Source organism: Triticum urartu, chromosome 2, assembly GCF_003073215.2.
Source record: "Triticum urartu cultivar G1812 chromosome 2, Tu2.1, whole genome shotgun sequence".
Classification (NCBI taxonomy): domain Eukaryota; kingdom Viridiplantae; phylum Streptophyta; class Magnoliopsida; order Poales; family Poaceae; genus Triticum; species Triticum urartu.
In genome coordinates this window covers 367,444,981-367,472,846 of record NC_053023.1, presented here as the reverse complement: position 1 = coordinate 367,472,846, position 27,866 = coordinate 367,444,981, and the positions used below count along the sequence as shown (strand labels likewise).

The 27,866-nt window shown below is 45.2% G+C and overlaps 1 protein-coding gene across 4 annotated transcripts; it reads right to left on the bottom strand.

Moving 5' to 3' along the window:
• Positions 1-7,668: 7,668 nt before the first annotated feature.
• LOC125537333 (ranBP2-type zinc finger protein At1g67325-like) lies at positions 7,669-11,421 on the bottom strand. 4 transcript variants are annotated; one of them, XM_048700640.1, is made up of 8 exons: positions 11,265-11,421; positions 11,101-11,164; positions 9,615-9,733; positions 9,003-9,213; positions 8,828-8,916; positions 8,663-8,735; positions 8,339-8,451; positions 7,669-8,067 (listed from the first exon to the last, which is right to left on the bottom strand). In XM_048700640.1, the coding sequence occupies exons 1-8, from the start codon at positions 11,277-11,279 to the stop codon at positions 7,915-7,917; spliced, it is 837 nt and encodes a 278-aa protein (XP_048556597.1). In that variant the 5' UTR covers positions 11,280-11,421; the 3' UTR covers positions 7,669-7,914. The 4 variants fall into 4 exon arrangements, with proteins under 4 accessions (XP_048556597.1, XP_048556599.1, XP_048556598.1 ...); XM_048700642.1 differs by having other exon boundaries at positions 11,101-11,146; positions 11,265-11,415; XM_048700641.1 differs by having other exon boundaries at positions 11,101-11,149; positions 11,265-11,399.
• Between the last annotated feature and the right edge of the window lie 16,445 nt (positions 11,422-27,866).

The following is a 27,866-nucleotide window of genomic DNA, read 5'->3' as shown; positions in this document are numbered from 1 at the left end:
CTCGTGCTTGACTTCTTATGTTATTCACGGGCCACCTGCCAAGTGATCTATTCTGGTATCAAACACAATACTTATTCTTGTTGCTCTGAACCCCCTTCACCTTCTGATTAGGCCATCCAACGATTGCCTGCCCATTGGAAACTTCTCATGGTACCTTCTTACTTTACTCTCGATATTTTCTTAAGTATCTATTCAAGAGTTACTCTTGTGATCATTCATGGGGTAACCCCCAGATGATTTCCCCTGATAGCATTCTCTCGATGTCGGGCTGCCCCTTTCCTATTCGTAAGTACGATGAAGACTCCGAAGAAAGGATGATGACTTCATCATGTCGACCTGAAGCAGAGGTATGAAAACATCAACGTTATGGATCGACCTCCTCGAGAAGAGCAACCAAGACCGAGAAGACTCGTTAGAATTTCGTAACCAAATCCCTTCCCCCTTAGTCCCCTCTTAAATCTCGGGACGAGATTTCTTGTAGTGGAGGAGATTTGTGACGCCCGGGTAATTAAGCTACAGTAAAACTTTGTGAATGATGCCACGTCACCTCGATTACAGTTGCTAATATTGCGTTAGTTCGAAACCGATTCAAATTCAAATTCAAAATCAAGCAAACAACAAAAGTTTTCAAACGCTAAAACAAAAATGTTCTAAATGTGTCGGATAAATCCTAGGTAATTGTGGTGGCAAAACCAAACTTTGACGAAGTGTTTAACAACTCTACAATAATTAAAACAGTAGGTAAAACAATTAAGTAAATACCTTTTATAGTTAATATAACATTTAACTAATTTAATTTGGCACTAAACTTTCTATGGCCCAGGTCTAACTTGATATGCTAATCTAGGTGCTAAAGGTGTGTTTTACAAAACTAAAATAATTAGATTCTAAACTATAAACATAAAAAGTAAAGTAAAACAAAAACAAAGCAAAGCAAAAAAACGAAGCAAGACCCCCCTTCCCTGGGCCGTTCGGCCGAGCAGGGCACCAGGCCATTAGGCTGGCCCAGCCGCGCCCCTGCATAACCCCCCCACCCCGCAACCATAGCCCACTACACCCCGGTTCTCTCATGATCCCCTACTCTCCCTCGTTCCCTCCCCGCGCGCGTCACCCATGAAGAACACACACACACACGCATACGCACGAAGGACGGGCGCCCCTGTTCGCTCCCCTCCTCTCGGAGCGCCCGCGCCCGAGGACAGTCGTCGCCCGCCGGCGCCGAGCGCCGCCCTCCGGCCTCCTCCTCGCGGCTCCCTCCCTCTCGCGCCTCCACGTCCTCCGACGCTGCCGGCCCGTTGCCCGACCCTGATGCATCGCCGCCCGACGCCGCCCCGCCGCGCCTTCGTCCTCCTCCACGGCATCGCGTCGCTGGTCTCCCCCGCCGCCTCGACGCACCGGACCCCATCGCTGGACCTCCCCATCCTCTCCCTCGACGGACTACCCCAAGCCTCAACGCCCTCTTCCCGACAACGTGGGTGAGGACCTTGTCCTCCTCCCCTGTCCCACCCTCTTAGCCGTATAACGTTGCCGCTCACTGCGCAAAGACCGACCTGGGCACCCCCTCGTGCGTTGCCTCACCGGCACTGCTGTTGCGACACTGCGCCTGGCGCCCGTGCTCGCGCCGCCGGCGTAGCCCTGCCGCTGCTCAGCTCCCGCCTCTACCTCCGCCGCGTCGCCCCTGCGTCCGCTTCTGCCGACCAGCGCCTGCGGCCCCCCTCCCTCCCTCTGCGAGCCCGCACCGGCGCCGCCCCTCACCTGTTGGCACTGCTCCACGCCGGTGCCCATCCGCGCACCGCCCCGACGCCCCACTACTCCCGCTGCCCTGCCTGGCGCCCTCGTCGTGTTCGCCGCCCGCGCGCCCGTTGCCGTGCCTCGCCTGCGCCACCCAACTACACCGCCTGTGCCCCGCCTCGTCCCTGCTCGTCGGCGCCCTACTGCGGCCGCGGCCACGCCTTTGTGCGTGTGGACGCATGCCCATCACCGAGTGGTTCGGTTGAGCCACTGACCACTGGGGCCCGTCCCGGGATAAGAACGAAAATAAATGTAAAAAAAGAATTATAAAAACTATAAAAATAATTAAATTAATTAATTAACTTAATTAATCCTGTTTAGTTAAACTAATTAAACTTAATTAACCTAAATATCTAATTAAACTAACTAATATGTTAGTTAGGGCGATGTGTCAATGACAGATGGGACCCACACGTCAGCTTGACCCAGTCAACACCTCTGTTGATTGCTGACGTCATGCTGACGTCAGCAAGCACTATTCTAGATAATGTTGAATTAAAATAAATTAAATAAATGCTAAAAATGATTTTAAATCTTTTAAAATTAATATAAAATAAACCGTAGCTCGGATGGGAAAACTTTGTACATGAAAGTTGCTCAGAACGACGAGACGAATCCGGATACGCAGCCCGTTCGTCCGCCACGCATCCCTAGCATAGCGACATGCAACTTTCCCCCTTTGATTTATCTGTCCGAAAACGCGAAACACCGGGGATATTTTCCCGGATGTTTCCCCCCTTCACCGGTATCACCTCATACCGCGTTAGGGCACCCTAGCACCACTACTTGTCTTGTCATGCATCACTATGCATCTGTTTGCATTATATTCATTGTTTCTTCCCCCTCTTCTCTCGCTAAACACCGAGACCGACGTCGCTGCTACCCAGTACGACTACGGTGTTGACGACCCCTCTCTCTTGCCAGAGCAACCAGGCAAGCCCCCACTTGATCACCAGATATCGCGTACTCTCCTTCTACTGCTTGCATTAGAGTAGTGTAGCATGTTACTGCTTTCCGTTAATCCTATTCTGATGCATAGTCTGTCATTGTTGCTACAGCTGTTGATACCTTACCTGCAATCCTAAATGCTTAGTATAGGATGCTAGTTTATCATCAGTGGCCCTACATTCTTGTCTGTCTGCCATGCTATACTACCGGGCCGTGATCACTCGGGAGGTGATCACGGGTATATATTATATACTTTATACATATAAATGTTGTGACTAAAGTCGGGTCGGCTCATTGAGTACCCGCAAGTGATTCTGATGTTGGGGGTTGAAGGGGCAGGTGGTTCCACCCAAGTAGTGGTGGGCCTGGGTTCCCGACGGCCCCACTTTGTGGCGAAGTGACAGGGCAGGTTGAGACCACCTAGGAGAGAGGTGGGCCTGGCCCTGGTCGGTGTTCGCGGTTACTTCAAAATAACACGCTTAACGAGATCTGGGTATTTGATCTGAGTCTGGCTACTGGCCTATACGCACTAACCAACTACGCGGGAACAATTATGGGCACTCGACGTCGTGGTATCAGCCGAAGCCTTCGTGACGTCAGCGACTGAGCGGCGCGCGCCGGGTTGGACTGGAATGCCTGGTCTTGTATAAGGAGGCTAGGTCTGCTCACTGACCGCGTACGCAACGTGAGGTGTGCAATGGGCGATGGGCCCAGACCCCTGCGCCATAGGATTTAGACCGGCGTGCTGACCTCTCTGTTGTGCCTAGGTAGGGCTGTGACGTGTTGATCTTCCGAGGCCGGGCATGACCCAGGAAAGTGTGTCCGGACAAAGGGGATCGAGCGTGTTGCGAAATGTGGTGCACCCCTGCAGGGAAGTTAATCTATTCGAATAGCCGTGATCTTCGGTAACAGGACGACTTGGAGTTGTACCTTGACCTTATGACAACTAGAACTAGATACTTAATAAAACACACCCTTCCAAGTGCCAGATACAACCCGGTGGTCGCTCTCTAACAGGGCGACGAGGAGAGGATCGCCGGGTAGGATTATGCTACACGATGCTACTTGGTGGACTTACCTTCTGCTCTCTTCTACATGCTGCAAGATGGAGGTGGCCAGAAGCGTAGTCTTCGATAGGACTAGCTATCCCCCTCTTATTCCGGCATTCTGCAGTCCAGTCCACATATGATACCCTTATTCCATTTGATACCGATGCATACATATGTAGTGTAGCTCCTTGCTTGCGAGTACTTTGGATGAGTACTCATGGTTGCTTTGCTCCCCCTTTTCCCCCTTTCTATACTCGATTGCTGTGACCAGACGATGGAGCCCAGGAGTCAGACGCCACTGTCGATGACAACCACTACTCGGGAGGTGCCTACTACTACATGCAGCCCGCTGACGACGACCAGGAGTAGTTTAGGAGGATCCCAGGCGGGAGGCCTGCGCCTCTTTCGATCTGTATCCCAGTTTGTGCTAGCCTTCTTAAGGCAAACTTGTTTAACTTATGTCTGTACTCAGATATTGTTGCTTCCATTGACTCGTCTATGATCGAGCTCTTGTATTCGAGCCCTCGAGGCCCCTGGCTTGTAATATGATGCTTGTATGACTTATTTTATTTGTAGAGTTGTGTTGTGATATCTTCCCATGAGTCCCTAATCTTGATCGTACACCTTTGCGTGTATGATTAGTGTATGATTGAATCGGGGGCGTCACAATGACCGGAGTGAAGGTGTCGGTGAAGTCGATGCCAGCACGCTGTCGGAAGCCACGAATGACCCAACGCGCTTTGTAGTGATCAAGGGTACCATCAGGACGGAGCTTGTGTTTAAAGACCCACTTCCCGGTAATCACGTTGGCGTGCCGGGGACGGGGAACAAGGTGCCACGTCCAGTTGCGCAACAGGGCGTCAAACTCCTCTTGCATCGCAGCCATCCAGAGCGGGTCACGAAGAGTGGCTCGAATAGAGGATGGCAACGGCAACGGCTCAGAGGTGGACGCCGCATGGACGTAGTCATCCGAGGCGTAACGCGAGCTCGGGCGGAAAACACCCGTACGGGCGCGGGTGACCGGACCAGCCATAGGCGCCGGGGGGCGTGGGCGCCGAGGGGGCCGCGGGCACTAGGGGCGCCGGGGGCGCCGAGGTGGCCACGGGGGTCGCGGGCGCCAACGTCAGGGGCGCCGGGGGCGCCGAGGTGGCCACGGGGGTCGCGGGCGCCAACGTCAGGGGCGCCGGGGGCGCCAAGGGGGCCGCGGGCACCAGGGGCGCCGGGGGGGCCGCGGGCGCCAATGTCGGGGGCGCCAGCACCGCGGCTGTAGGAGGCGCCGCATGCGGGGGGTGCGCCTCAAAGCCAGAGAGCGGGCCAAGAGAGGCCCGCGAGCGCCCTGAGAAAGGCGTCGAGGAGCCCGCGTCACCGGTGGCGGGAGGAACATCCGTGGGTACCTGGTGAAACGGAAACACATGCTCATCAAAGTAAATGTGCCGGGAAGTGAACACACGGTGGGAGACGGGATCGTAGCACCGATATCCCTTTGAGTTGGAGGGGTAGCCAATGAAGATGCATGCGACAGAACGAGGTGCGAGTTTGTGAGGAGCGGAGTCGGCAATGCTAGGATAGCAAAGGCACCCAAAAATACGCAAGCCATCATAAGATGGGGGCGTACCGAAGAGAAGATGGTGAGGTGCATAGTTCCACAGTGGGCGGCAAGGGCGAAGGTTAAGGAGAAGAGAAGCAGTGGCGAGTGCGTCCGGCCAGAAACGAGGCGGCACATTAGCATGGAACAGGAGCGTGCGAACACAATCGTTCAGAGTGCGAAGGACGCGTTCGGCTCGACTGTTCTGTTGTGAAGTATACGGGCATGTGAGACGAAAAACTGTGCAGTGATGCGACAGAAATGTGCGGAAAGCAAGGTTGTCAAACTCTTTTCCATTGCCAGTCTGAAGAGCAAGGATGGGACGCCCAAACTGCGTGCTGACATAGGAGTAAAAAGTCGTCAAAGTGGAGAGTGCATCCGACTTTCTGCGCAAATGAAAAGTCCACACATAATGAGAATGATCATCAAGGATAACTAGATAATATAAATAGCCCGAATTACTAGGAACCGGAGAGGTCCACACATCGTTATGGATCAACTGAAAAGGAAAAGAAGCTATGATGGTGAAGTTATTGAACGGGAGGCGAACATGTTTGCCAACACGACAGGCATGACAGGTATGGTCCTCAATCTTATGACAACTGAAACTGAAACTCCTAAGAATATGACGAAGTGTGACGGGGTTGGGGTGACCCAAGCGAGCGTGCCAGAGATCAACTCCAGCGGAGAGAGCGACCGGTGCGGTGGTGGTGGATGAGGGCGAATGCACCGAATAGAGCTCGTCGGGGCTGTCACATCGGTGGAGTACCATCCTGATTTGAGCGTCCTTAACACAAAAACCAAGCTCGTCAAATTCAACAGTGACAGGATTTTCACGAGTGAAACAACGAACAGAGATAAGATTCTTAATAAGATGAGGAGACACAAGTATGTTAGACAAAGATAAAGGCGTAGAATTAGAAGGAAAAGAAGTGTGCCCAACATGTGTGATAGGAAGTGTGGAACCGCCGCCGACAACGATGCGGCGGTCGGTAGAGATAGGAGTGAAGGAGGCAAGGTTACCAGGATGAGCAAACATGTGAGCTGTGGCACCGGTGTCCATGTACCAATCACCACCTCCGGTGTAGTTGTTCGGCATACAAGCGGCATGCAGCCCGGTGAGGAGCACCGGGTCCCAGGGCGCCGGCGGCAGGGCCGGCGAGGGGGGCGGAGACGCCATGACGAAGCCGTAACCGCCACTCAGCTGCGGCGGTGGGTACTCGCCATACGGCTGCGGAGCCGCGTAGTACGCATGATGCGTCGAGGGGGCCGGGGGCGCCGAGAGGGCCATGGGTGCCGGTGGTGCCGGCGGCGTCGGAGGGGCCGCGGGCAGCGAGTGCTGGCCCACTGACGACCCCCACCAGTACCCGGAAGACTCGTACACGGTCGAAGCCCCATATGCAGGCGGAGACTCGTACGCAGTCGGAGCCCCGTACGCAGACGGAGACCCGGACATGGATGCGGCCGGAGCCTCATATGCCCCATACATAGGATTCACATGCGTGGGAACGGACGCGTCGTAAGTGGCGGCCGCCCCGTATGGCGGTGGGGCCGACGCGCCAGAGGGCGCCGGCGGCGGGACAACAGAGGCGAAGGCGGACGGACTGCGGACGCCATCGTTGGTCTGACGATGGCGGTTGGCACGGTTGGGCGGCAGCAGCAATGTAGTTGGCGATGCGGTTGGCAGCCCACGGGCGAGTGGATCAGGCGGCGCGCCTAAAAGCATCGCGGGCGACGCACCTTGCATGGTGCCGTACGCATAGCCATGCAAGGGCAGCGAGGCAAAACAAGGCTGCCCGTTGGCTGGCCTTGCATGGCGCCGTACGCATGGCCGTACATAGCCTTGCAAGGGCAGCGAGGCAAAACCATAGCCATGCAAGGGCAGCGAGGCAAAACAAGGCTGCCCGTTGGCTGGCCTTGCATGGTGCCGTACGCATGGCCGTACACATAGCCTTGCAAAGGCAGCGAGGCAAAACAAGGCTGGCCCGTTGGCTGCTCCATGGGCGGATGTTGACCCACTGACTGGTGCCCCAACCAGGAGGAGCCCCGTATCCATGCGAAGGCGGAGGGGCAGCGCCATAGTGAGCGGCGGCTGCGGGGTCAGAGGCCGAAGCGGCGTCCGGGGCAGGAGGAGATCGCGGTGACGGCGGCCGGCACGGGAGGTGCGCGAGCGGTGGCAGCGGCGAAAGGCTAGGATTAGAATTCAAAAACTGATACCACATAAAATATGTAAATTGCACGATGTATTGCTCTCGCACATAGGCATGTATACATGATGTATAAAGATGGGTTACGAACCTCAACCATACAAGGAACTAGAAGGCGGGCCCAATACACAATATGCACATAATACATATACTCAACAACTGTAAAGCACGACTAAAATTTAGCAGGTCAATATTTTCCTGGAAGCTGCATAGTCGATATGAATGTTTGTTCACAGGGAACAGAAAACACATCTGTGCAGTTTACAGTAAGCTTGTATAGCTAGGGTACAACAATGCTTGGACGATAGTTCACATCACGGTTGAGAAGCTAGGACTAGTTGCTTGATGAGTCTGGCTTACTACATGAGCACCCTTTCCGATTGCACACTGTGCGGAAGGGGTAGTTCAGGTTATTGCACTCCGGACAGGTCCAGCTCCCTTCTGGGGTATCTTTGTCTTTGCGAGACGACGAGCTCGAATTAGCTCCCTGCAGGAGGAGGATGAGTTAGTGTATATGAGATGAGAAAAAGACAGTCTGGAGAGGAATTAGACCATAGGCCACCAATACATGTACTTGCATAATGTTTGTATAGCGATAATGTACATACCACAATGATCAGAGCACAAACATAAAAGCACAATATCTACGAGTGATGCAAACCATATCGCTGGATTTTGTGGGATGGTTAGAAAAATAACGTCATTTACGACCAGTCTCAAGACACAGGAAATGATGTAAAAAGGAGTATTATGCTTACAGGAGTCGGCCTTGGTTCTTCACATTTCTTCATGTTGCAAGTGTTTCTGAAGGCAAAATTTACATTACCACACTTGGGGCATTCCCAGTCACCCTCAGACAGTCCATCTGGGCCTATAAACGGTAACTTCCATAAGAAACAAACCAAATAATCTCATTTGTTGCATCACTTTATGTAAACATCATGAACAAATCAGTCAAATTCAGAAATGCCATTGAAAATAACCACAAAACACTAATAAAGGTCGGAGGCAGGAAACCAGAACAGATTTGTTGCAAAAGAAAACAATTAGTAGAATATAGAGAAATGGATGGGATAATTTACCTCCACGCCGCTTTCGTGAAGCAGTGCTGTTATTATTTTCCACTAATGCTCCATCAGACCATGGGCTAGAAACCTTCATGCACACATAAGATGGTCAGATACTCCCCAAGATCAGAACCAGTATACAAAGCATAACATGTTGTATGGTTGATAGTGAAAACAAACCGGCATTGGAGATCCTCTAAATCCATAGCCGTATCGACCCAACTCAGGTCCATATCGACCCAACTCAGGTCCGTGGGCATAACCCATCCCTACAACAATTAACAAGAGGAATCATAGGCCATTCCAATTAAATCCTGAAATGACTGCAACTAACATTCAGGAAAGAGATACAGACCCCCCATTGGACCAGGTTGGCCATAAGAACTGAGACCATATGAGCCATGAGGTCCAACTGGTGGACCATAACCATACCGCATTCCAACATGCGGATATGGAGCACCATAGCTAGCTGATCCAAGAGGAATGTGAGGCGGGGGGGCACCAGTGCTACCGTAAAATAGAGGCGATCGATCATATCCACCACCAGCGAGCGCTGGCATCATTCTCTGTAAGACAAACAAAGTTACTAAAGAAGTGTTTCTTCAATGGTACAGACATGTCAGCATAAATTTGTTCCCCTTCATGTTGCCTTTATATCAAAGACTAAGCAACCATCACAATAAAGCCAGAAATATACATCACTTCGTTAATGGTCGAAGGTGCCCAAATGATAAGCCTACTAAGTTATATCAAACATCAGCCTCACATCGACAAAGGAATTTTTCTTCTGAATTTTACTGCTATAGAAGGTTGGGGGGGAAACCCAAAAAGAGCAAGACCAGTATGTTGTCACATACAGACCTGAGCCTATATGCGCTCCACCAAAGATAAAAGGAAATAAGCTGAAGCTCTAATGTTGACCTATTTTCCATCAGTAATGACATTACTTGGGGAATCTACAACTTACTGGGCTTGGACTCGGTGATGGACGAGGTGCACCACAGGCTCCACGGTTGCAAACATTTCTAAAACTGAAGTTGACATTACCACACTGAAGACAATTCCAGTCACCCTCCCTTACAGACACTGAAAATAGTAGAACCTTCTTTTAACCAACAAGACTCAAGTAAACCATGACAGCATGACAAGTTTCCTCTCTAGAAGAGAGAAAACACTCTAGACGGTAAAATATACAAAGAAAACTTAAAGACAGTATATAAACACAAGGATATTTAACTCTAGGAGTGTTCCTCCAACAATGCAAGTAAATCATGGTACCGGCGATGAAATAACAAGTATACCAGACTGCAAGCCTGCTGGCCAAGGAAAGTCTATTTTTGTATGTGATGCCGCTTTACATTCCTTTTTTTTACGTAAGGATGCTTCTAATCTTCCAGAGACTAACTTAGACAGGTACAACCTTCACCCACACAAGGGGCCAAAAGTCTAAAACTGCACAAAATCTGTGAACATAATTGGTGGTAACAAACAACAGCTATAAATGTGAACTGATCCACCCGAGAACTCGATGCAGTAGATGCAGTACAAACTAATATGATGAGCAATGAATTCATGGATGGTCTTAAGCTAATCATACAGTTGAGTACTACAGTGAAATAGCACGACATATAAGAAAAAAAAATCCAGTACCGTCCATGCGTGTGTGGGTCAAGGGTATCAATCATCAGTACTTGCTATGCTCTTGACTCGGTATACAAACTCAGAAAAAATCATGAACCCAACTAATTTTCGCATTCATTCTTCTTAAAAAAATTGTATTCAGATTAGACTACCAGCGGAGGGGGAGGCGGATCAGAAACGGGTAGCCTCAAAATTTCTACAGGAGGACAACCAGTCGCAAAAAACAAAGTTATGCATGCAGACAATAAAACAACGAAGGACAGCCCTACAATCCATTCATTCATGTAGTACAATTAAAAAAAAGGACCCTGATAAATCACAAACGTTCGGATTTTAAGCATTTCATTCCGAACGTTTTTTCATGGCAACTTTGGTTGTTAAGACATGGCAACTTTGTCCCAGTTCATTTTTTTGTCAGAAAATTGTCATGTTTGCCAACCTCACGTGAACTAAAGCTGTCATAAAAAACGTTCACGTTGCCATACTTAAAATCCGAACATTCGGAATTTATAATTTCCGAAAAAAAAACCTCAGGATACAAGATCAGCATTCGATCCCATTTAAACGAAGAAGAAAAAAAACCCGCATGAATCTCCACGTAAAATCAATGACATGGGACTTAGACGTGCAATACTTTACTTAGGGTACATCTAGATGTGCTTTAGCAAAACCGTTATTAATACACAGAAATAATTCCCTCTTAACCAAACCCTACCCCGGGAGGGAGATCCCCGGCTTCCTAGTTAACGCAGCCCAAGCGAAAAGACAGGTAATAATAACAAGCAGCAACATAGATCAGGAGTTTGTCTCACCGTCATTGCGCGACCTCTTGGTCCCGAACGCTCCACGGTCTTCCATCTGCTGGACAGCACCAAACTAGTAGCAAATCATCAGAAGCAAGGCATCAAACCCTAGAATCGAACCGACACCAGAACCTAAACAGAGCGGGATCGAATGCAACCGAAGCAGCGCGTACCCTAGCAGAAGCCATCGGATGGGGCGGAGAATATGGCAGCGGCGGCGGCGGGTGGAGGGGAGAGAAAAACGGCAGCGAGCGAAGGGGGGAGGGGGGCTGCACAGGCGGGCGAAATTATTTATTTATTTTTGGCAGGCGTGAGTTATTATGAGCTGTGGATTCGCTGGGCAGCGTGGTGCGGCGAATTTTATTTATGCTGCTGCCACCTGGTTTTTTTTAGACAATCTGGTCAAGCTTTATTAAATCATCAGATTGCCCGAGCCAAACATGACGGCCGAACTTCAATGTTAAAGCATGCTTAGCGAGATTATGAGCCTCGGTATTCGATGTCCTTAACTCATGAACTATGTTACAAGAAGTAAAAGTATGAGAACGATCCTTTATTTCATGTATGATTGGTTCATAAATTGTTGCCGAACCTTGTTGTATTCTGTCGACAATTGTCTTGCAGTCTGATGCCACTTGTATTTTGTGCACATAGAGATCTTCTGCAAGCACTAGAGCCTCTCTCACTGCCATTGTTTCTAGAGTCTTTGGATTCATATGATTGCTATATGTGACGCATGATGCTCCCAGAAAAATCCCATCCTCATCTCTACAAAACAGCAGTTACAACCCCACCACTGCCGTTTCTGAAAACAGCTGTGTCGGAGTTGATCTTTACATGTTCTGATGGTAGTGCTTGCCATGACGAAGGACGAGCTATCGAGGAGCGATTCTGACTTTGGTTTGGCTTTGTTAATGTCGAGATGTCCCCCAGAAAAGAACTGATAAAACAATGGATTGACGAAGGACTTTGGAAGATTTCTTCATGGATTGCCTTCCTCCTCGCTTTCCATATAGCCCATAGAGTGACCACCATCCTTGTGAATTTATCATGGTTCATAGATTCATGCATCATAAACAGTCATTCTTTCGCAGTTAGCTCTTGATGAGCACACATGTGTTCCACCATTTGCTCAGGTGCCAGAGATCATATACTTCTAGCCATCGTACAATTCAGTAATGCGTGCCTCCAGTTATCTCCTGCTGCATAGATTGAGCAGACCAACGTAGTAGACATATTTCTGTGGTGTAACAAGTCGGCCGTGGGCAGTGAATTCTGGCAGAGACGCCGCCGATTTATTTTGAGTTTAGATGGAACATTAATACCCCACAACCCTTTCCCCTTCAGCTCCTCTGCAGTTGTATCAGACGGACCCTCCACGTTCTCCAACCAGTTTTCTCTCTCAATTTTTGTACTAACCAACATCTTGTAAGCTGAACTTACTAAGAACCTTCCCCTCCTATCAGCATCCCAGGCCCAGAAATCACCTATACGTCTTGAGCAGAGGGGTATTTTTAAGATTGCTTTAGCATAAAACGCCGTAAAAGTTGTTTTGACTAGTTCCTCCCACCAAGATGCCGAGGTGGCATCAATTAAATCCGATACTCGCCTAGGAGGATTCAAAACCAGAAAGGCCAGAGGCTTCTTAAATCCCACTCGTGGGATCCAATTATGCTCCCAGATGCTTGTATTCTCACCCGTACCAATCCTCTTAGTAATACCCCGAGTCAAAATGTTTCTTCCATCAACCACTGCTCTCCATACTTGTGAAGGGTGGGAGTCGAGTTCTGCTCCAAGAAAATCAGTAGAGGGAAATAAATTGCTTTCAAGATTCTTGCACTCAGCGTGTTGGGCTCTTGAATCAGTCTCCATGCTTGCTTGCGAGAAGGGACAAATTAAATAATTCCATATCCCTAAAACCGAGACCGCCAAGATACTTTGGTTGTGTACACACATCCCACGAGACCCAACTTGGTTTCCTCCTCCCTCTCTTGCTCCCCCACCAGAACTGACGAATGATCGATGTTATGCTTTCACAAACTTCTTTGGGAAGCCTAAAGCAGGCCATGGAGTAAACATGGATCGCTTGGGCCACGACCTTAATCAGTACCTCCTTTCCTGCATATGATAGAAGTTTATCCATCCAAACCTTCTCCCAAACCCCGTCTCTCAAATATTTAAAGGTACCATTTCTTGAGTGTCCCACATCAGTTGTCATCCCCAAGTATCTCTCACTGAGTTGCTCATTATGCACATTTAGGGTGTTTTTCATACTATCACGAACTGGTTGTGGACACCCTTTACTAAAGAAGATCGATGACTTATCATTATTAACCCTTTGACTGGAAGCATTGCAATAAGTTTCCAACAAGTTTGACATAGAAACCACCCCTTCATTACTCGCCTTAAACAACGGCAGGCTATCATCAGCAAAGAGAAGGTGGTTGACAACCGGGACTGTCAGCGCCACCTTAACCCCCACCCAACTGGATGACTGAGAACTGGATTTCTAAAGGCACGAAAGGCCCTCCGCTGCGATCAAGAAGAGGTAAGGGGAGATTGGGTCTCCCTGTCGAATCCCTATTGTAGGTTTACATTGGTCAAGTTTCTCTCCATTGAAGAGTACTCAAAATGAAACAAATGTAATCATACTCATAACTCATTTGATCCATAATGGTGCAAATCCCAACTTACTCATTATTGCCTCCAAATAAGCCGACTCCAATCTATCATAAGCTTTCATCATGTCTAGTTTTAAGGCACAGTGGGTATTTGATTTTGCCTTACTTCTCTTCATAAAATGCAAGCACTCATAGGCACATATGATATTATCAGTTATGAGTCTCCCTGGCACGAAGGCTGACTGCTCTTCAGAAATTATGTCAGGGAGAATTTGCTTCAAACGATTGGCCACAACCTTAGAGGCTATCTTGTACAACACATTACATAAGCTTATAGGTCTGAATTGTGTTAGAAAAGTTGGATTCATTACCTTGGGGATGAAAACCAGAAAAGTATCATTAATGCATTCTGGACTCTCTTCCCCCCTGACAATACGGAGGACCGCTTTTGACACTTCTCACTACATACATCCCAATACCTCTGATAAAAATATGCCGGGAAACCATCTGGACTCAATGATTTTGTGGGGAACATCTGGAAGAGAGCCACTTTTACCTCCTCTGCCGGATAAGCTTCACATAACATATGATTCATTTGATTTGTAACTTTCGCTGGAACATGGGCTAGCATGGCCTCCATGTTAGATACCCCCTCTGAGGTGTACAAATCTCTGTATAAAGTAGATACCAACTCCTTTAAAGCAGTTGTATACTCAACCATAACCCCCAACGAATTTGATAACGCTTTGATCATATTTTTATTACTCCTCATGTTTGCCCGAAGATGAAAAAAATTAGTGTTTTTCTCCCCCTCCGCTAACCAGTTGATCCTCGAACGCTGCCTCCACAAGATCTCTTCACAGTGATAGAGTTCAACTAATCGCTCATTGATTTTTAGCTCTACATGAGAGGGGCCAGTTCTTGAAGGAACATTATGACATCTCTCCAACTCCTTCTTTAAGTGTTTTATCTCCTTTCGCATAGAGCCAAACGTGTCTAAATTCCACCTCTTGAGCCTACTTGATAGTGGTGCTAGCTTTTCTTTAATCTCCAGTAGTCTCATAGAAGGTTGACTTGCTGCCCATGACTCTTGTATCTTGTCCTTCATGTTTTCGTGTGTGTCCCATGCAATCTCATACCGAAATAGAGATCCGCTTGTACCCAGAACTATCGTCACTTCATCCAATTGTAAAAGGATTGGACTATGGTCCGACGATGCCGCCGTCAAGTGACTCAATGATGCCAATGGGAACTGGGCACTCCACTCCGCATATCCTAATGCTTTGTCAAGTCTGACTCTTGTATAGGTACCTCCCGCGACCTTTTTTCGAATGTCCAAAATCTGCCCTTGAAACCAATGTCCAGCAACATGCAACTGTCCACCACATCCCGACCCTTGTATCTGTGCATTGCTTCGTTGTCCAATCCCTTCATGTTCATCCAGACGTAATACTTCGTTAAAATCCCCCAAACAAAGCCATGGGAGGTCACTAGTTCCACATATATCTCTAAGAACTTCCCACGCCTGATACCTTAAGTGTGTTTGGGCTTCGCCATACACGACGGTTAGCCTCCAAGGATCCCTCCTTGGATCAAGAATTTTAAAGTCAATGTGGTACACAGAGTAGCCCAAAATCTCAATGTTTATTGTATTATTCCAGAATATGACAATGCCTCCACTCCTACCATTACTCTCTATTGCAAAAGTTGTATCAAAACCTATCGAACTAGCCATGCTTTCTAACCTTGTCTTGTCTATCCGAGTTTCTAAAATACAAAGCACGATAGGGGCCGATACGTCTCCAACATATCTATAATTTTTGATTGTTCCATGCTATTATATTATCAATCTTGAATGTTTTATAATCATTTTATATCATTTTTTGGAACTAACCTATTGACATAGTGCCAAGTGCCAGTTGCTGTTTTCTGCATGTTTTTTAAATCGCAGGAAATGAATACCAAATGGAGTCCAAATGCAACGAAACTTTACGGAGATTTTTTATGGACCAGAAGACACCCAATGGGCCAAGGCAGCGTCTGGGAGGGGTGCTCTGAGGGGTGCACAACCCACCAGGGTGCGCCCTGGTGGGTTGTGCCCACCTCGGGTGCCCCCGGACCACCTCTTTGCTCTATAAATACCCCAATATTCCAGAAACCTTAGGGGAGTCGACGAAAATCAATTCCAGCCGCCGCAGAGTCCAAAACCACCAGATCCAATCTAGACACCATCACGAAGGGGTTCACCACTTCTATTGGTGCCTCTCTGATGATGCGTGAGTAGTTCTTTGTAGACCTTCGGGTCTATAGTTAGTAGCTAGATGGATTCCTCTCTCTCGTTTGATTTTCAATACAATGGTCTCTTGGAGATCCCTATGATGTAACTCTTTTTGCAGTGTGTTTGTTGGGATCGGATGAACTTTGAGTTTATGATCAGATCTATCTTTTTATATCCATGAAAGTTATTTGAGTTTCTTTGATCTCTTATATGCATGATTGCTTATAGCCTCGTATTTCTTCTCCGATATTTGGGTTTTGTTGGGCCAACTTGATCTATTTATCTTGTAATGGGAAGAGGTGCTTTGTAGTGGGTTCGATCTTACGGTGCTTGATCCCAGTGACAGAAGGGGAACCGACACGTATGTATCGTTGCTACTACAGATAAAACGATGGGGTCTATCTCTACAAGATAGATCTTGTCTACATCATGTCATCGTTCTTATTGCATTACTTCATTTCTCCATGAACTTAATACACTAGATGCATGCTGGATAGCAGTCGATGTGTGGAGTAATAGCAGTAGATGCAGACAGGAGTCGGTCTACTAATCTTGGACGTGATGCCTATGTAATGATCATTGCCTGGATATCGTCATGATTACTTGAAGTTCTATCAATTGCCCAACAGTAATTTGTTTACCCACAGTTCGCTATTTTTCTCGAGAGAAGCCACTAGTGAAACCTACGACCCCCAGGTCTCTTTCTCATATTATTTGCCTTTGCTATCTACTTTTCCTTTGATTTTATTTTCCAGTCTATTTAACCAAAAATACAAAAATACCTTGCTGCATTTTATTCTTATTTATTTTATTTGGTGATAACCCACAAGTATAGGGGATCGCAACCGTTTTCGAGGGTAGAGTATTCAACCAAAATTTATTGATTCGACACAAGGGGAGCCAAAGAATATTCTCAAGTATTAGCAATTGTGTTGTCAATTCAACCACACCTGGAAACTTAATATCTGCAGCAAAGTGTTTAGTAGCAAAGTAATATGATAGTAGTGGTAACGGTAGCAAAAGGTAACAGTAGTAAAAGTAATGTTTTTGGTATTTTGTAGTGATGATAGCAATAGCAACGGAAAAGTAAATAAGCGAAGAACAATATATGGAAAGCTCGTAGGTAATGGATCGGTGATGGAGAATTATGCCGGATGCGGTTCATCATGTAACAGTCATAACCTAGGGTGACACAGAACTAGCTCCAGTTCATCAATGTAATGTAGGCATGTATTCCGAATATAGTCATACGTGCTTATGGAAAAGAACTTGCATGACATCTTTTGTCCTACCCTCCCGTGGCAGCGGGGTCCTTACGGAAACTAAGGGATATTAAGGTCTCCTTTTAATAGAGAACCAGAACAAAGCATTAACACATAGTGAATACATGAACTCCTCAAACTACGGTCATCACCGGTAAGTATCCCGATTATTGTCACTTTGGGGTTAACGGATCATAACGCATAATAGGTGACTATAGACTTGCAAGATAGGATCAAGAACACTCATATATTGATGAAAACATAATAGGTTCAGATCTGAAATCATGGCACTCGGGGCCTAGTGACAAGCATTAAGCATAGCAAAGTCATAGCAACATCAATCTTAGAACATAGTGGATACTAGGGATCAAACCCTAACAAAACTAACTCGATTACATGATAGATCTCATCCAACCCATCACCGTTCAGCAAGCCTACGATGGAATTACTCACGCACGGCGGTGAGCATCATGAAATTGGTGATGGAGGATGGTTGATGATGACGATGACGACGGATTCCCTTCTCCGGAGCCCCGAACGGACTCCAGATCAGCCCTCCCGAGAGGTTTTAGGGCTTGGCGGTGGCTTCGTATCGTAAAACGCGATGATTTCTTCTCTCTGATTTTTTCTCTCTCCGAAACACAATATATAGAGTTGGAGTCGGAGAGGCACCAGGGGGCCCACGAGGGAGGGGGCGCGCTCCCACTCTTGTGGGCAGGTGGTGGCCCCCCTGGCCTTCATCTTTTGCAGGTATTTTTTATATTTTCCAAAAAGTTGCTCCGTGAAGTTTCAGGTCATTCCGAGAACGTTTGTTTCTGCACATAAATAACACCATGATTATTCTGCTGAAAACATCATCAATCCGGGTTAGTTCCATTCAAATCATGCAAGTTAGAGTCCAAAACAAGGGCAAAAGTGTTTGGAAAAGTAGATACGACAGAGACGTATCAACTCCCCCAAGCTTAAACCTTTGCTTGTCCTCAAGCAATTCAGTTGACAAACTGAAAGTGATAAAGAAATTTTTTTACAAACTCTGTTTGCTCTTGTTGTTGTAAATATGTAAAGCCAGCATTCAAGTTTTCAGCAAAGATTATAACTAACTACATTCACAATAACACTTAGGTCTCAAGTTTACTCATATCAATAGCATAATCAACTAGCGAGCAATAATACTAAATCTCGGATGACAACACTTTCTCAAAACAATCATAATATGATATAACAAGATGGTATCTCGCTAGCCCTTTCTGAGACTGCAAAACATAAATGCAGAGCACCTTTAAAGACCAAGGACTGACTAGACATTGTAATTCATGGTAAAAGAGATCCAGTCAAGTCATACTCAATGTAAACTAACAATAATGAATGCAAACAATAGCGGTGCTCTCCAACTGGTGCTTTTTAATAAGAAGATGATGACTCAGCATAAAAGTAAATAGATAGGCCCTTCGCAGAGGGAAGCAGGGATTTGTAGAGGTGCCAGAGCTCGGTTTTGAAACAGAGGTGAATAGTATTTTGAGTGGTATAATTTCATTGTCAACATAACAACCAAGAGACAGCAATATCTTCCATGCTACACACATTATAGGCGGTTCCCAAACAGAATGGTAAAGTTTATACTCCCCCTTCCACCAACAAGCATCAATCCATGGCTTGCTCAAAACAACGAGTGCCTCCAACTAACAAGAGTCCCAGGGGCTGGGCATCCCGGTGACCAGCCATTTATCTCGTGAGTGAGGAGCGGAGTCCACTCCTCTTGAGAATAACCCGCCTAACATGGAAGATACAGACAGCCCTAGTTGATACATGAGCTATTTGAGCATACAAAACAGGATATTTATTTGAAGGTTTAGAGTTTGGCACATACAAATTTACTTAGAACGACAGGTAGATACCGTATATAGGTAGGTATAGTGGACTCATGTGGAATAACATTGGGGTTTAAGGGATTGGATGCACAAGCAGTATTCCCGCTTAGTACAGGTGAAGGCTAGCAAAAGACTGGGAAGCGACTAGCTAGAGAGCGACAACAGTCATGAACATGCATTAAAATTAATCAACACCGAATGCAAGCATGAGTAGGATATAATCCACCATGAACATAAATATCGTGAAGGCTATGTTGATTTTGTTTCAACTACATGCGTGAACATGCGCCAAGTCAAGTCACTTAAATCATTCGGATACCACCCTATCATACCACATCATAACCATCTCAATAGCATGTTGGCACGCAAGGTAAACCATTATGACTCATAGCTAATCAAGCATGGCACAAGGACTATGATCTCTAGTTGTCATTGCAAACATGTTTATTCATAATAGGCTGAATCAGGAACGATGAACTAATCATATTTACAAAAACAAAAGAGGTCAAGTTCATACCAGCTTTTCTCATCTCAGTCAGTCCATCATATATCGTCATAATTGCCTTTCACTTGCATGACCGAAACGATGTGAATAATAATAATAGTGCACGTGCATTGGACTAAGCTGGAATCTGCAAGCATTCAATAAGCAGGAAAAGACAAGGCAATATGGGCTCTTTTGTCAGATCAACAAGTATGCATACAAGAGCCACTTCAACAATTTAATTATGGTCTTCTCCTATCAACCCCCAAAGAAAAGAAAAGAAATAATACATGGGAGAGCTCCCAACAAGTAAAATAAGAACAAGAAATCTTTTTTGGGTTTTCTTTTTAATTACTACTACAAGCATGGAAATTAAACTAACTAAAAGCTACAACTAATTTTTTTTGGTTTTTCTTAAGGTTTATTAAACACACAAGAAGAAAGCATAAAAAAGGAAAATAAACTAGCATGGATGATACAATGAAAAAGTATGAGCATCGACATCTGGCAATGAGTGTGTGAACATAAATGTAATGTCGGTGGGAAATACATATTCCCCCAAGCTTAGGCTTTTGGCCTAAGTTGGTTTATGGCCACGGCTGACCTGGCGGATATCCGTAATAATAGTTGGGGTCGTACTAAGAAGAAGAAGAAGACTCCGATTGCCACTGGTTGGCAATCATCTCCGGATCCCACAGGTAATTAGACTGTCGCGGAGGATCAACTTGTGGTTCCGCCTCTGGCTCTGTGGCTGATGTAGGGTTCCGGTAGGCGTGAATGTCCTTTGGCAAGACGAGGTACTTGCCTGAAGATAAATCAAACAAGGAAGGCGCAGGCAAGGTGATAGTCTCAGGATGATGTTTATCAAAGAACAGTTTGTATTTCAGCTCCCCTTCCCTATTCTTTATAATAAAATCATGTGCTACCATACTCTTATAATCTAAATAAACACGAGGCAACAATTTTTCTTCTTTTTCATAGTGCCTAATAGGTATATCATAATGTGTAGCAAGGTGTGAAGCATAAATACCACCAAAGATGGGTCCTTTTGTACGGTTAAGACTTAACCGTTTAGCAATAATACTGCCCATACTAACAGAGTTATCAGCGTATAAACCGTGGAACAAAATAAAAATATCAGGAACACTAAGGTTTCCACAGTTTCCGCGACCAATTAAGCAACGACTAGCAAATATTGCAAAGTAGCGTAAAACAGGAAAATGTATGCTAGTGATTCATGCATCGAAAACCTTCCTAGTTTCCCCTACAGTGATAGTATCAATAAAACCTTTCACATCCTTGCAATGTAGTTCCTCTAAACTTCCCTCAAATGGGATCAAACAAACCCGACAAAAATCATAAAGTGACATCTTCTTAACCACATCATATAAATGAAACTCTACCGAAGGAGGTGATTCCCTAGGATAATAGTAGAAGTTTTGCACAAAAGTATTGGTGAGTGAGAGATACTGTTCGCGTTGGTCATGGAGGAAGTCGGTGAGGCCTGCATTCTTTGCCAATTCATAAAAATCCTCATAAATCCCGGTTTCTCTCAAGAATTCATCGGAGTGCCATTCACACGGCCTAACCTCCGCGATGCGAGGCAAATTATATTTAGGCTTCTGTGCCTCTTCATTTTGCTTTTCCCTTGAGTTCGGCTCGATGAGCCCCTCAAAAATCTCTTTATCATTTTCTGAAAAATTCTAAAATTTTTAGTAACTTCAAAATAAAAGTAAACCAAACTCAATAATATTGATAGCAACAACTCCTACAAGTGCCTAGAGCCTATATCATGCATCAAAACTACTTTTGACCATACAAATTTGACATGCAAGCTCAAGAACAGGGTCACCTAAGCAGCAAAAATTTGCAATGAATAAAGCACTAGAACAAAAACTAATTGGACCAATGGAGGAGTCACATACCAAGGAACAATCTTCCCAAGCAGTTTTGTGAGAGGTGCTTTGAGCAAGGAGATCGAAAATGGCAGCAAAACGAGCTTGGACTCGGGTTTGAGCTGGTTATTCGTGTTTGGGGGAGGAAGATGGAGTATATGGGTGAAAGGATAAGTGGAGGAGGGCCACCGTGGGCCCATGAGGCAGGGGGCATGCCCAGGGGGTAGGGCGCGCCCTCCACCCTCGTGGGCAGGTGGTTGACCCCCCTGCTGTGTTCTCAGTGCCAAATATTCTAGAAAAAATCATATTTAAATTTCAGGGCATTTGGAGAACTTTTATTTTCGGGGTATTTTTATATTGCACGGATAATCAGATAACAGACAGAAAAATACTTATTTTTATTTTATTTAATATGAATAACAGAAAGTAAAAGTGGGGTATAGAAGGTTGTGCCTTCTAGTTTCATCCATCTCATGATCATCGAAAGGAATCCACTAACAAGGTTGATCAAGTCTTGTTAACGAACTCATTCTGAATAACATGGAATCGGAGAAATTTCGAATAACACTATGTTACCTTAACAGGGATATGCACATCCCCAATAATAAGAATATCATATTTCTTCTTGACAGTAGGAAGGGGAAATTCAAAACCTCCAAATATAATCGATGGAATTTTTCCAATAGAGTTGATACTATGAACTTGAGGTTGTTTCCTCGAAAAGTGTACCGTGTGCTCATTACCAGTAACATGAAAAGTGACATTGCCTTTAGTGTAATCAATAATAGCCCATGCAGTATTCAAAAAGGGTCTTCCAAGAATAATATACATACTATCGTCCTCGGGAATATCAAGAATAACAAAGTCCGTTAAAATAGTAACGTTTGCAACTACAACATGCACATCCTCACAAATACCGACAGGTATAGCAGTTGATTTATCAGCCATTTGCAAACATATTTCAGTAGGTGTCAACTTATTCAAATCAAGTCTATGGTATAAAGATAGAGGCATAACACTAACACCGGCTCCAAGATCACATAAAGCAGTTTTAACATAGTTTCTTTTAATGGAGCATGGTATAGTTGGTACACCGGGATCTCCAAGTTTCTTTGGTATTCCACCCTTAAAAGTATAATTAGCAAGCATGGTGGAAATTTCAGCTTCCGATATCTTTCTTTTCTTTGTAATAATATCTTTCATGTACTTAGCATAACGATTGGTTTTGAGCATATCAGTTAATCGCATACGCAAAAAGATAGGTCTAATCATTTCAGCAAAGCGCTCAAAATCCTCATCATCCTTTTTCTTGGATGGTTTGGGAGGAAAAGGCATGGGTTTCTGAACCCATGGCTCTCTTTCTTTACCACGTTTCCTAGCAACAAAGTCTTTCTTATCATAACATTGATTCTTTGATTGTGGGTTATCAAGATCAACAGCAGGTTCAATTTCTATATCATTATCATTACTAGGTTGAGCATCATCATGAACATTATTATTAACATTATCACTAGTTTCAGGTTCATTACCCGATTGTGTTTCAGCATCAGAAATAGAAATATCATTTGGATTCTCAAGTGTTTTAGTAAAAGGTTCACTAGAAGCATGCAAAGTCCTATCATTTTTCTTTTTCTTCTTTTTAGACGAACTAGGTGCATCTATATTATTTCTCTGAGAATCTTGCTCAATTCTCTTAGGATGGCCTTCAGGATACAAAGGTTCCTGAGTCATTCTACCACCTCTAGTCATAACTCTAACAACATTATCATTATCCTTACTATTCAATTCATTGAGCAAATAATTTTGAGCTTTAAGTACTTGTTCTACTTGAGTGGTAACCATAGAAGCATGTTTACTAATAAGTTTAAGTTCACCTTTAACATTAGCCATATAATCACCCAAGTGATCAAGCATATTTGAATTGTATTTCAATTTTCTACCAAAATAAGCATTAAAATCTTCTTGCTTAGCCATAAATCTATCAAACTCATCTAGACATGGGCTAGCAAATTTAGTAAATCGGATTTCAGCTTTATCATATCTATAGAGAGAATTTACCTTTACTACCTGTGTTGGGTTATCAAGACCATGAGTTTCTTCAATAGGTAAAGAATTAAGATCATATGTTTCTTCAACAGGTGGTAAATTAAGACCATGTATTTCTTCAATAGGAGGTAAATTCTTAACATCTTCAGCTTTAATACCTTTTTCTTTCATAGATTTCTTTGCCTCTTGCATATCTTCAGGACTGAGAAATAGAATACCCCTCTTATTCGGAGTTGGTTTAGGAATAGGCTCAGGAATTGGCTCCGGAGGTGTCCAATTATTTTCATTTTTCAGCATATTATTCAATAGAATTTCCGCTTCATCCGGCGTTCTTTCCCTGAAAACAGAACCAACACAACTATCCAGGTAATCTCTGGAAGCATCGGTTAGTCCATTATAAAAGATATCAAGTATTTCATTTTTCTTAAGAGGATGATCAGGCAACGCATTAAGTAATTGGAGAAGCCTCCCCCAAGCTTGTGGGAGACTCTCTTCTTCAATTTGCACAAAATTATATATATCCCTTAAAGCAGTTTGTTTCTTATGAGCAGGGACATATTTAGCAGAGAAGTAATAAATCATATCTTGGGGACTACGCACACAACCAGGATCAAGAGAATTAAACCGTATCTTAGCATCACCTTTTAATGAGAACGGAAATATTTTAAGGATATAAAAGTAACGAGTTCTCTCATCTTTAGTGAATAGGGTGGCTATATCATTCAGTTTAGTAAGATGTGCCACAACAGTTTCAGATTCATAACCATGAAAAGGTTCAGAGTCAACTAAAGTAATTATATCAGGATCAACAGAGAATTCATAATACTTATCAGTAACACAGATATGTGAAGTAGCAAAAGCAGGGTCAGTTTTCATTCTAGCATTTAGAGATTGCTTATTCCATTTAGCTAATAACCTTTTGAGTTCATATCTATCTTTGCAAGCTAAAATAGCTAAAGAAGCTTCTTGATCAAAAACATAACCCTTAGGAATAACAAGTGATTCTTCATCATCACTTTCATCAGTATCATCAGATTCAATATTTTCAATTTCTCTAGCCCTAGCAAGTTGTTCATCAAGAAAATCACCAAGTGGTACACTAGTATCAAGCATAGAAGTAGTTTCATCATAAGTATCATGCATAGCAGAAGTGGCATCATCAATAACATGAGACATATCAGAACGAATAGCAGAAGCAGGTGTAGGTGTCGCAAGCTTACTCAAAACAGAAGGTGAATCAAGTACAGAGCTAGATGGCAGTTCCTTACTGAAGGAAATATGCCCTAGAGGCAATAATAAAGTTATTATTTATTTCCTTATATCATGATAAATGTTTATTATTCATGCTAGAATTGTATTAACTGGAAACATAATACATGTGTGAATACATAGACAAACAGAGTGTCACTAGTATGCCTCTACTTGACTAGCTTGTTAATCAAAGATGGTTATGTTTCCTAACCATGGACAAAGAGTTGTTATTTGATTAACGGGATCACATCATTAGGTGAATGATCTGATTGACATGACCCATTCCATTAGCTTAGCACCCGATCGTTTAGTATGTTGCTATTGCTTTCTTCATGACTTATACATGTTCCTATGACTATCAGATTATGCAACTCCCGTTTGCCGGAGGAACACTTTGTGTGCTACCAAACGTCACAACGTAAATGGGTGATTATAAAGGTGCTCTACAGGTGTCTCCAAAAGTACATGTTGGGTTGGCGTATTTCGAGATTAGGATTTGTCACTCCGAATGTCGGAGAGGTATCTCTGGGCCCTCTCGGTAATGCACATCACATAAGCCTTGCAAGCATTACAACTAATGAGTTAGTTGCAAGATGATGTATTACGAAACGAGTAAAGAGACTTGCCGGTAACGAGATTGAACTAGGTATTGAGATACCGACGATCGAATCTCGGGCAAGTAACATACCGATGACAAAGGGAACAACGTATGTTGTTATGCGGTCTGACCGATAAAGATCTTCGTAGAATATGTAGGAGCCAATATGAGCATCCAGGTTCCGCTATTGGTTATTGACCGGAGACGTGTCTCGGTCATGTCTACATTGTTCTCGAACCCGTAGGGTCCGCATGCTTAAGGTTTCGATGACAGTTATATTATGAGTTTATGAGTTTTGATGTACCGAAGTTAGTTCGGAGTCCCGGATGTGATCACGGACAGGACGAGGAGTCTCGAAATGGTCGAGACATAAAGATTGATATATTGGACGGCTATATTCGGACACCGGAAGTGTTCCGGGGAAGTTTCGGATAAAACCGGAGCACCGGGGGGTTACCGAAACCCCTCGGGGAGTTAATGGGCCTCATTGGCCTAAAGTGGATAAGAGGAGGGGCTGCCAGGGCAGGCCGCGCGCCCCCTCTGCCCCTAGTCCGAATTGGACAAGGAGGGAGGGGCGGCGCCCCCCCCTTTTCCTTCTCTCCTTCCCCCTCTCCTACTTGGACAAGGAAAGGGAGGGGAGTCCTACTCTCGGTAGGAGTAGGACTCCTCCTGCGCGCCTCCTACTAGGGCCGGCCGCACCCCCCTTGGATCCTTTATATATGGAGGCAAGGGGCACCCCTAGACACACAAGTTGATCCACGTGATCATATTCTTAGCCGTGTGCGGTGCCCCCTTCCACCACAATCCTCGATAACATTGTAGCGGTGCTTAGGCGAAGCCCTGGGACGATAGTACATCAAGATCATCACCACGCCATCCCGCTGACAGAACTCTTCCCCAACACTTTGTTGGATCGGAGTCCGGGGATCGTCATCGAGCTGAACGTGTGCTAAAACTCGGAGGTGCCGTAGTTTCAGTGCTTGATCGGTCGGGTCGTGGAGACGTACGACTACATCAACCAAAGTCAACACTTCCGTTGTCGATCTACAAGGGTACGTAGATCACACTCTCCTCCTCTCGTTGCTATGCATCACCATGATCTTGCGTGTGCGTAGGAATTTTTTTTGAAATTACTACGTTCCCCAACACTTACCTCCCCTCGTAGTTGAGGGATAGATCTTGGTTTTTTGATCTCTCAAGTTCTTCATAATGATAAGCAGATATATATATCCCAAGTGACTCAAAGAATAGAGCTATGTTCCCCGACAATGGCGCCAGAAAATAGTCTTGATAACCCACAAGTATATGGGATCGCAACAGTTTTCAAGGGTAGAGTATTCAACCCAAATTTATTGATTCGACACAAGGGGAGCCAAAGAATATTCTCAAGTATTAGCAGTTGAGTTGTCAATTCAACCACACCTGGAAACTTAATATCTGCAGCAAAGTGTTTAGTAGCAAAGTAATATGATAGTAGTGTTAACGGTAGCAAAAGGTAACCGTAGTAAAAGTAATGTTTTTAGTATTTTGTAGTGATCATAGCAATAGCAACGGAAAAGTAATTAAGCGAAGAACAATATATGGAAAGCTCATAGGCAATGGATCGGTGATGGAGAATTATGCCGGATGCGGTTCATCATGTAACAGTCATAACCTAGGGTGACACAGAACTAGCTCCAGTTCATCAATGTAATGTAGGCATGTATTCCGAATATAGTCATACGTGCTTATGGAAAAGAACTTGCATGACATCTTTTGTCCTACCCTCCCGTGGCAGCGGGGTCCTTACGGAAACTAAGGGATATTAAGGTATCCTTTTAATAGAGAACCGGAACAAAGCATTAACACAGAGTGAAGACATGAACTCCTCAAACTACGGTTGTCGGTGTCAAAACCAGCAGATCTCGGGTAGGGGGTCCCGAACTGTGCGTCTAGGCGGATGGTAACATGAGGCAGGGGACACGAAGTTTTACCCAGGTTCGGGCCCTATTGATGGAGGTAAAACCCTACGTCCAGCTTGATTAATATTGATGATATGGGTAGTACAAGAGTAGATCTACCACGAGATCAGAGAGGCTAAACCCTAGAAGCTAGCCTATGGTATGATTGTCTGTAGTCCTATGGACTAAAACCCTCCGGTTTATATAGACACCGGAGGGGGCTAGGGTTACACAAGGTCGGTTACAAAGGAGGGAATATACATATCCGTATTGCCTAGCTTGCCTTCCACGCCAAGTAGAGTCCCATCCGGACACGAGACGTAGTCTTCAATCAAGTATCTTCATAGTCCAACAGTCCGGCCAAAGGATATAATCCGGCTGTCCGAAGACCCCCTAATCCAGGACTCCCTCAGTAGCCCCCGAACCAGGCTTCAATGACGATGAGTCCGGCGCGCAGTGTTGTCTTCGGCATTGCAAGGCGGGTTCTTCTCCAACTTTCAAGTGTTCGTAAGCAGTGGCCGGCTCCATAAAT

Bases quoted from the DNA above. Each gene is read 5' to 3' on its own strand.
- LOC125537333 (XM_048700640.1), bottom strand. The intron at 9,214-9,614 runs GTAAGTTGTAGA...TTTGTCTTACAG, and splicing joins CATCACCGAGTCCAAGCCCA to AGAATGATGCCAGCGCTCGC. The intron at 8,068-8,338 runs GTAAGCATAATA...CTCCTCCTGCAG, and splicing joins AAGAACCAAGGCCGACTCCT to GGAGCTAATTCGAGCTCGTC.